At 37.8% G+C, this 10,505-nt stretch overlaps 2 protein-coding genes across 4 annotated transcripts in view; both read right to left on the minus strand.

Moving 5' to 3' along the window:
• Window positions 1–601: 601 nt before the first annotated feature.
• On the minus strand, window positions 602–2,661 carry prr18 (proline rich 18). Its single transcript, XM_079854851.1, has one exon. It carries the CDS (start codon window positions 2,464–2,466, stop codon window positions 1,702–1,704), a length of 765 nt encoding a protein of 254 aa, XP_079710977.1. The 5' UTR covers window positions 2,467–2,661; the 3' UTR covers window positions 602–1,701.
• Window positions 2,662–5,146: 2,485 nt separating this feature from the next.
• The window catches only part of sft2d1 (SFT2 domain containing 1), a 27,492-nt gene continuing 22,133 nt past the window's right edge, over window positions 5,147–10,505 (minus strand). For all 3 annotated transcript variants that reach the window (XM_079855141.1, XM_079855140.1, XM_079855139.1), the window contains one exon: window positions 5,147–5,645. In XM_079855141.1, coding sequence (XP_079711267.1) covers window positions 5,606–5,645 — 40 coding nt within the window. In that variant the 3' untranslated portion in view covers window positions 5,147–5,605. The remainder of the gene's footprint in view (window positions 5,646–10,505) is intronic.

The raw sequence follows: 10,505 nt of genomic DNA on the forward strand, positions 1-10,505 counted from the left end.
AACTTACCAGTTTAGCAATAAAAATCTGCTCTCTGGAGCCTTTGATTTTAGGCCTATAACAATCAACTATAGTATAAGCGACTTAAATACAGTTTGAAGAATCACCCCACAAACAGGCTAAACAGCTTTTCTAACAACCTAACAAGTCTGTTACTGTAATGGTTATATATTTGATATAACCTAAGCAATTTTCTGAATGACTAAGTATTTTTCTCTGTAGCATCAAACTCGTCTGGACAGTAAGAGCTCAAAGAGAAGTGTTGAGAGTTTCAGGTCTGATCTGTGTTTAAGGGATCGTTGCCATAGTGCAAGCTTACACAACCTCAGTCCTATTGATTCCTTAAAGCCCATTCATTTCACTTTGTTCATTATAGGCCTGTTGTGCTCAAGTTTTACCCAATTATTAAAGTAATATTTGTAAGAAAACCCCCTTGTAAGGTTTGTAGCGAAAGACTGTACCTGCCTTTCACATTAAGAAAATGTATGCTAGCTATATCGATACCAATATAACTAATAATTATATATATATATATATACACACACTGTTCACATTTGATCATTCAAATATGCTAATAAGAAAAAAAGAAAGAAAAAGAACATGTCTTTTTGATTTTATTATCAGAATCCTTAAAAATGACTTGGAACAACACATATAAACACCAAATTGCAAAATAAATACTGTACACGGCTGGTTCGTCGATCAAACAGTCCTTCAGTTCATATTACACACATACTTTTAACAAGTCTCAGATAGGCTATTAAGTGTCTGTTCTAAGTCTCTCAGACAGTGTCGTCTTCGACAGCTATTGTTTTCTGGCACAAAGGAAGGACCGTGGCCTCTGGATGCATTTCACGGGTCGTCAATCGCTTCAATACTTCCACAGTTTGAAACAAACATCAGTCGTTCAGCCCATCAAAGTGAAAACAATAGCAATGTGCAAAAAACACTACTGTTCCCCAGTCATTGTGTAAAGGTAACCTGCAGAAAATTCTCTGAGTGATCAGCAATAGCCTACATCTCAATGCAGAAAACATTCAGACATTCCCGTCAGTCCATTAAGAAAACTGAGTTTGTGCACGCATACAGGACGCGTTCTTGCGTTCGTTCTGCGCTGTTCATTGTTGCGTTATGTGCACTGCGTCATATGGACGTTTTTGCGCAAGCACGTTTAAATGGTGTGTCAAATTGAAAAAATGCAACTTTTAAAAAGGCTTAGGCTATATGCATTCTGTTCCATTCCAATAATTTGGTAGAGCGTTTATGAACCCGACGTGTCTGCGTGAATGGTAACGCCTTCTTGCATTATATCTTCTCTATTTTCATTTTTGATCTATGTAAACAATGCGACGCATTTTTTTTTCGTGCCAAGTTTTAAGACGCCCTGGCCCAGTCACGTTAAAAATATGCATTGTTGCGCGCCCTATATGTGCGCCTTTCTTCGTTCCGTTTGTGTTGTTTTACACGTCAAACGGTCGCGAGACTTGCGTTTTAAGGCGGCGTGTCCAATTAATAATAGTTCAGCTTCTACAAACGCGTATCTTCAATACCATTGCGCTCTGTCCCGCTGTTTTTCAACGCAAGAACGCGTCCTGTGTGAATGACCCTCAGACAACAATATTTCTAAAAGCAAATTAGGTGACTTTTGAGTTTGACACATAACTCATGGACTGAAGTCTTCACAGTGACGAATTTTAAGGTCATCAACTTTTAAGATGAGGCAAAGATGACAGTTTATCAACTTTCCCAAAAGCAGCAGCGCTTTCCACACCTTTCAGCCACTCTTTACATTTCCTCATGACAGTCTCGTCCACGTCTCCATCCTCTTCCTCATACTCAACATCATCATATTTGTACTGATCATTGAGGAGAGAGATCTTCACAATGGTGCTTATGTCATTGGAAGCGTCCAGTTTGGCAACAGGTCCGGAGCTCTTATTATTAGAGCTGCCCTGAGCTCTCTTGGATGGGAAAACGCGCCGGTGTCTCAAGTCCGCGGAAGCGCAGCACTTCTGCTGCTTGGCCATCATTTGCTTTTCCAGATTGCGCTTTTGGATGACCAGGATGGCTTCAGGGGTCAGGCTAAGGGAGAAGTGGATCTCTTGCTCGCCGGCTTCTTTTGCTATAGAGGTCCTGGAGGCGTATTTATGGCTGGACTCTCCAGAACTGGACCGTGGGACGCTTTCGCATGAGGTAGCCAAGGGTTTGGGGACGCTCAACCATGAATGTTTGCTGTCCGTCTCAGGATCTCGAGGGACTCTGCTCGGTTTACTTCGTCCAAGCTGCTTTAAATTGGCCGACGGCCACGATGTGGATATTTTCTCTTTCTCCGATTCCTTGTCGTCTCCTGTCCTTTGACTGTACGTGGGTTGAGGAGGTGCGACATTGTCCCTGCTCTTCTTTCTCCTGAACAGCTCCTTTCTTGGCGATGATATCCGTGAGTGCAGGTTTATCGGCGGAAAAGGCATTTTGAATGCTATCGATGCGCAAAATAATGAAGAAACCTGTGCGTGAATGATGGGAGAAATGCGTCCATTCGCCTCGGTCCACCGGATCTTTGGATATTAGACGCAGTAGTCCATTGCACTCCTCATCTCTCTTCTAGACTGACAAGGGGCGGGGCATCCGCGGGATTTATAATGTGTCATACGGAAGGGGCGTGGTCACAACAGAAAGGTTAAAACAACAAAGCCATGCGTATGCAAGTGCCTGTATGAATGTATCTTATAAAGAAGATTTATTGCATTATACAATACAAAATGATACAGCCAAGTTCACACAAGTGTCCTAGCTTTGTAAACACTGGTGTAGTTCATTCATCACCTTAATAATGATCAGGTCACCTTAAAGGGATAGTTCACCCAAAAATGAAAAATTTACTCACTCTCAAGTTGTTCCAAATCTGTTTTCTTTCTTCTGTTGAACACAAAAGAAGATATATTGAAGAATGCTGGCAACCAAACAGTTGACGGTAGCCATTGACTTCCATAGTAGGAACTAGGAACAAAAAAAAAATTATTTGGAAGTCAATGGCTATGGTCTACTGTTTGATTGCCAACATTCTTTACAATATCTTATTTTGTGTTCAACAGAGGAAAAAAAACTCATACAGGATTGGAACAACACGAGGGTGAGTAAATGATGACATAATTTTCATTTTTGGGTGAACTATCCCTTTAAGATACCCTTCGTCTTATTAAAAGTATTTATATTGTTTTATTTAAACTTAACAAACTTCTTTTTAACATGATTTTAGTGTAAAAAAACAACAACTATCACTTACAAACCAATTTTACAACATTTAATTTTTTTTGCTAATCAATATAACCTTGATTTTTGCTTAATTTTTTTAAAGAAAATGATCAAAAAACATTTTTGGGGTAGTCTGCAACAACATTCAGACTACCCCAGAAAAATTATGCAACACCAGATTTGAAACAGTATTGTATTGGAATGCAGCTAGCAGAGCTTCACAACACAGATCCAGCCATCGGTACTTTTTTTTACTGATCGTCAATATTTTCTCCTTGGTGACCTTGGCGTAGCACAGAGGAGGTTAAAGACAAGCAGCCTCCATCGGTATTGATCCGTCGCCCTCCTTTCAGCAATTGGTAATTTCACAGTGACATCTGTTCTGTCACCCAGCCACTGCGAAGTGTTTCAGCAACAGTGAAATGAGGAACACAATCAATAGGCTTATACTTACTGTTCAGAAGCACAAAGACAGATGTTTATTTTCACAAACAACGTCCATAGATTGCTGACAGAATTAAATCACAGAGATTACAGTGAAGAAAAAAATCTTTTATGCTAATGATAACTTTAAAATGAAAAAACCAGGGAAGATTCTATGCCTGCAATTAAACACTGTTAGTTATGCGACTGATGCTTGTAGCTTCAAAGCATATACAGTCAAACCAAAAATTATTCAGACACCAGATATAATTTTGGATATTTTTTTAATAGAAGGTGCAGGACACTATCGTTCATTTATGTAAGTGTGAGGATAGCAAACTAAAGTAAACTGTGACATATTATACCCCAAAATTCTTCATACAGTGGACTACCAGTAAAATGTATAAAAATTTGGGACCGAAAATTATCAGACACTTTGACCTGACCATGTTCTAAGTGTTTTTTCTTTAATTGCTAATGCGACCTTTTTACACCAGAGACTGAACAAAATTAAGCATTGCTTTGTAGTTGGTTGACCTAAATTGGTATTACCTAATTGTGTAGTTAAATTTAACAGCTGACAGATATTCAACCGAATTCATTTGTGAGACAGTCTAACAGAAGGATGGCCAAAACAGTGAAATATCAACTGATTTGATAACTCGGAGTTCTTGTCTTATTTTATTACCATTTTCTAAACTATAGCGAATAAAATGTTCAAGGTGTCTGAATACATTTAGGTTTGACTGTAGCTTTGTTTGAAGAGCATCTGTGATATAGAACGAAAACCAATCTTCATTTATTCCATCAGTTGAGTTTACAACCTGCTGTGCAGAATGTTCTGAGAGCTCATTTCATATTTGCACTGGGAAAGATTTACATCAGACATCCGTACACTATCAGATGAACAGCCGACATATTCTCACTGAATATGAAAGTGTTCTGACTGACTGTGTTTTGGAGTGTAAAGCATCTTCTCAGCCATAAGCTGGAGGATCCACCAACAGCTGTACCCAGTATCTCACCACAGTGATGAACCGATCAGCACGTGATCAGCATTGTGCGTGGAAGAGTGCTGTGGAGGAGGGATGCTCAAGAAAACAGAGCGCTCCCACAGTTGTCATGGAAACCGCATCAGTCTCCTTGCTTGTGCAGTCTAAAAACAGACCAGCCACTCTAGGTTATTAGGTCATGTTAAGAACATGTGACGCCTGGAGGTAAGGAACAAACCTGTTTCTGAGCGTCCAAGAGACAATCATAAGGGTTTATTAAACAAAAAGCTATTGTTTTGTAGATTAAGCACCCAAAAAGAAAGCGAGGTAGACTCCTGAGATCCAGTGTGGGGAGACAGCTGTCTCTGTTGCCCTGGGCTCAGACAACCATCATTATTCTGAACACATCAGTCAGAAGATTATAACATATGACACATTAACTCCCTGTGCAGGCAAATCAATTCCAAAACATCCAACGAACAAAGCATGAGTATTGCATTTATTTATTTGATGTGCATGTGGCATCACACGAATAGGTTTTTTCTCTCTCTTTTTTTTTTTTTGTTAATAAATTTGGTAGAAATTTATATTTCTGTACAAAAGTTGAGCAGTAGTTGATTTCATTCATAAACATCACACGTAATAAAGCACTTCACTCCGTTTTAACTGGCAGTATATCATGTAATTATCCGCCACACACAAAATAAAAATAACAAAAGCTTTAGAAAAAAACAAGTAAGGCTTGTAATAAATGCAAATATTACATATTCACTCTTAATATTACACAATATTTAAAAAAAATTATTAAGACAAAACATGAAAGTTTTTAAGGTCTTGGAGAATAATGTGGCAGGTTCTGAAATGAAAGAGAAAAACTATCCTTTTTTTCATATTCACTCTTGCAACGCAGGACCTGTCGTCAGAAGGACTTCTGGACTCTTCAGCTCAAACAGGAGGAGAAACACTTCAGAACAGCATCCCTGTGATAATGAAAAGACATTTGTTTATGGCTGACGGCTCAATAGGGTATTATATCTGGGTGGGGGCTCACAGCAAAATCCACAGAAACAGATGGATAATGAAAATACTATGATGAAAATCATACTTAATCCTAAATAAACCGATAGCTTGCTGTTAATGTGGTTTATTACCTCAACATTCAATTTAATTCTTTGTTCTAAAAAATACTTGTTTTTTTCCTTTGTTGTGACTGGGTGGAGCTCTTGCATATTTTATTGTGTTTTGGTGGGAATACATTGCATGAAAAGAAGCGGCTCAATCTCATTTTCCAGGTATGGAGTACGGTTTATAAATAATGATGATTGTAATGCACTTTTCAGGGTATTCATTTTCCTAAAGATCATTTTGTTAGGCTAGTTTTGTCTAGCAACAACAACAACAACAAAAAAAAGCTTAAATGTTTCATTCAGAGAGTGATATGATTCTCTGATATTTCACGTCTCAGATTAAAACTGCTGTTACAAGAAGTTGGTAAATTCAATTCATTTCAAACCTCCTAAAGGCTGGCCCACACTAAAAGATTTTAAGGGCCAGATTGACTAAACAGGGCGAAATTAGCGTGAGAGCGCAGATGGGAGTGGAAAGTTCTTTGCGTGATCTACTGACGTGACGACACGTAAATTAAAGAACACAGACACAGCCGTTATATTTCCAATATTGACCAACACAATCTACCAGGAGCAGTGGAAAATTGGCGTCTGGTTTAAGCCATGCTTTTTCTGAGTTAACTAATGGCGCAAATCCTAGTAAATTGACTAGCGCAAACCTTAGTAAATCACCTTGCATGATTCAATTACTCTCTTCTCATAAATGTTGCGTCTGAAAGGGAAACTCCTACAAATGCATATGCAATAAGGTCAGCCGCAAAAATAACCCTGTCCACGGCTTTTTAGTGCACATTTTTCCACTGCGTGCCTTTAGTAAATCCTGACAGCAGTTTTTTATCGCCAAAAGAGGGTTTGCGCTGGCGTAAACTGTTAGTAAATCTGGCCCTTAAAATCTTATCAGATTTTCAAAATGTAAGAGACCACAAACACGATGATAAAAAAACAAAAAACAAACATAGATTTAACAGTTTTGTTCTTAAAGTCCCGCCTGGGAAATCTTGTAAATTGAAATCTCTCGTGGTCAAACGTGACTTTAGAATAAACAAACATGGCAGACGACAGGCAAGAATAAATGGCGCTAACAGTGTTTGGACTGCTATTTAGAGAAAATTTGCAGGGAAAAAAGCGCTTTGGATGAAGTTGTGTTATTTTTCCGTCATCTCGTTTTCTGATTGGAAATCGTTTCGGGTTGCCTTAAGCCGGGCTCAGTACTGGAGTCTCAGGCCGATTAATGCCAGAAAACAATGTGTCCAGGGCATTGATCGGTTCCGTCGTTTGGCCCAGATTATCTGTTAATGTGTGGCGACCTCTCGATCTGCTTGCGGACACATCGGGGCTTTTGAACTTTTGAAATGGCGACTGCGAAACAACAAGCAGTTGTACGGGTCCGGTTGAGGGGGAACGGCTGGTGGAAATGTGGAAACAACACGACTGCCTTTATAATGTCTCCTCATATAATGTCTACAGCAAGTTGTCGCTAGTGTTAATTTTGTCAGCTATTTTTGCGTCTTAGTCCTGTGCCAAATGTACTTTTTAGTTTTTATCATATTTAGTCAACCTTGCCCTGTTTTCACGTTTTAGTCGACTAAAAGCCTAGGCATTTTAGTCTAGTTTTAGTCAATGAAAACTTAGTCATATTTTCGTCATGCTGCATAATGCTTAAATTTATAATAGGCTAACGATTATTTTGCTTAAAATTCTAATCACTACAATTGTTGTCATTTGAGAAATTTATATTTGCATTTCATCAGAACTTTTGCACTTTCATACAAGTACAAATCTAGAGTGTCTCATATAGTCTCATCATTTCTCATAGAACTCATATGCATTGTTTATTTGACCTAATCTAGTTTCCTGATTTTTTATTGGCTATTTGTCATAAATTAACCCATTCTCTACATTATGAAAACAAGATATATCTCTCTAAAATTTAAACAGTGAAATTTCTCATAATTCCAAATTACATTACTGTTTTTTTATAAAAAAAAAAAAAAAGAAAAGAAGATTTAGAGCTGCGTAGGTGAATTATATAGTCGAGATTCATGTTTGCAATTATTACAGAAGGTTTGATCGCAGTTTTAGTCTGGCTGAATGACACTTTCATATAGGCAGAATATCTCAAATGGAGATCGCTAAACTCCGGCTTAAATGTTTGTCTGTTTTTTTTTTTTTTATGTTTTCAGATCATCCGCGCTTCTTCAGCAGTGTAGAGAGAGAGCGACTCATGGTTGCCAGATTGCAAATATTAAGTAAAACATCGGGTAGAAAATGTGTCCTTTTAACAGAAAAGCTCTGATTGGGGATTTAAATTCTTGAAATCTGGCAACCGCAAGCATGAAAGCTTGTTAAACAGTCTGTAATACAAAAACAAAGACAAGTTTTAGTAATGCTTTTATTTTTTAACAACATTTTAGTCTCATCTTTTTTCGTCAATGATATTGCATGTTGATATAGTCACAGTTATCGTTTAATGACGTTGGTGTTGTCTCGTCTTAGTCATGGAAGAAAAGGTTGTCAACGAATATTTTTCGTCATGAATTCGTTAGCGAAATTAACACTAGTTGCCGCGACACAGTATCCATTTTGTTTACATCCGCTTCCCCGTGAGGTGCTAAATCTGGCATGATAATCTTAAGAAAATCTTGTAGTGTGTGATGAGCCATGATTTTCAAATCTTGTAGAGTGAAAGAAGAAAATCTGTGAAGATTGTCCTTATGTGTGTGATGTAACCAGATTTTACAATCGGTTAAGATTTAAATTTTTTGCTGTGTTTTATTTTTAGAGTAATTACAATACTGGCAGTTTGGTTGAAAATGCTGGTTCTCTCCGATTAGAAAAAAGAGCAATTAAATAATAAATATTGAGATACTGAAAAAATTAGGATGAAAAATATTTGTATCTATATCGCCCAGGCCTGATATGGAGCTAAAAGATGAGGTAACCATCACGGTCTCCAAGGCAACAGCAGAACAAGGTCACGGTGCCTTCCTTGCCTCAGCCTCCGCCTCTGTCACCCTCTCCAAATGTGTTGCTATGCAGACTTTGTCATGCTCAAAATTCACAGGAAGTGGAGGAGGTGTGAAAGCAGTCAAGGTTAAAAGGAAGAGTATAGAATCAGAGAGAGACTGAAATAAGGAGACTGACGAACGTTGGCATTACACGCACCCACGCGGCGATCAGGAGAGCGTTTAGTGTGTAGCCTTAAAAGCACTGCACATACAGCACATAAATAAATGATGATTAACTCCCCCTGTTTTCTGATGAAATATCGGCGCAACGTATGCCCCGGCTTTCCAGCACAGCGGGTGGATTTCCGTCAAAAAAAAAAAGCTGAATAAGCCATTAAGGGCTAAACCAAAAGTAGAGACATTAAGGGATTATTATTAGCATATTATTTCCAAAAAAACAAACAATTTATGTTATTACTTGACACATAAGGAGATAACAGAGGAGGAGGGCTGGATCTCGTTATTTGTCCGTTTTTTTTGATAATATTTGATTCATTTATTTTGTTTTTAAAATCGGGGGAAACATCATTTCAAGAGGCACCTATCTGCCAAGATTCTTTACTTAAAGCCCATACGTATAAATAATTATAGAGGGATTTATAATGTACATTATAATACATGATATATTTTCATAAATAATTGTAACCAAAGTTAAAATGCATTATAATATTTGCAGATTCTGAAATTGGTTGTTTGTCATGCATTTTAATTCATTATACTTTCTAAAGGTGTGTTCAATGAATAGATAAGTATTATAATGTATTATAACTGTGGTTACAATTATTCATGAGACCATACAATGCATTATAAGGTGCATTTATTTACAAGGCATAATTACTGCATTAAAATTACATAAAAAACATTAAATACATAAAAAATGTCACGCAGAGCATTTTGAGGGATGTACTGTAAATCATATAATTATAGTTTTGAATTGATTGAAATAGACAGTCTGATTCAAGGAAATGAATCAAACCTACCTAATTTGTACTGTATATTTATTTTTTTGAAGAATGTTGGGATCCAAACTTCATTGACTTTCATTGTATGGAAAAAAGACGAAAGTCATACATGTTTGAAAAAACATGAGGGAAAACTACGTTTAAATCACTAATAAACCATCTTAACACTCGTATTCGAGAGACAAAAAACAAAACAATCAAACTAACCTAATGACATGGTCTCTAGGAATCTTAATGGCTCAAAAAGTGCATTAAAATATTGGATTGTGGAAATGCATCAAGCTCATGAAAAAACATGTGCACAGCCCAATGTTCAAAACAGAGATCAGTGGGATAAACATCTCATGACGTGGAGCCTGCTCATGCTAATCCAGTAAAAACAATGAAAAGAGCCCTAACCCACAGTTTTAAGCCACTCAAAAACAGCATTACTGAGCTTGATGAAGGGTGCGGCTGTTTCTCGGAAAACAATCAACAATGAAACAATGGTGAGAGGCGCTTCTAAAGATGAACCAGCTACAGATAAATGGAAAGATGAGTCAAGGGTTTGGTCTTAAAATGAAACGAAAGCAGCAGGTGGAATACAGAAGAATTGTTTTCCTCTTTCAAGAGGTTCTTGAAGCAGGGAGGGTGTCAGGTTGTGTGTGTGTGTGGGGGGCTGGGGGGGGGGGGGGGTGTCCTGGCTGTCAGAATCCATCAGAAACACCTCTGGCTGGAGAGAAGGGGGGTTGCCGGGTTCAGCA

Source organism: Squalius cephalus (assembly GCF_949319135.1).
Source record: "Squalius cephalus genome assembly, chromosome: 21".
NCBI lineage: Eukaryota > Metazoa > Chordata > Actinopteri > Cypriniformes > Leuciscidae > Squalius > Squalius cephalus.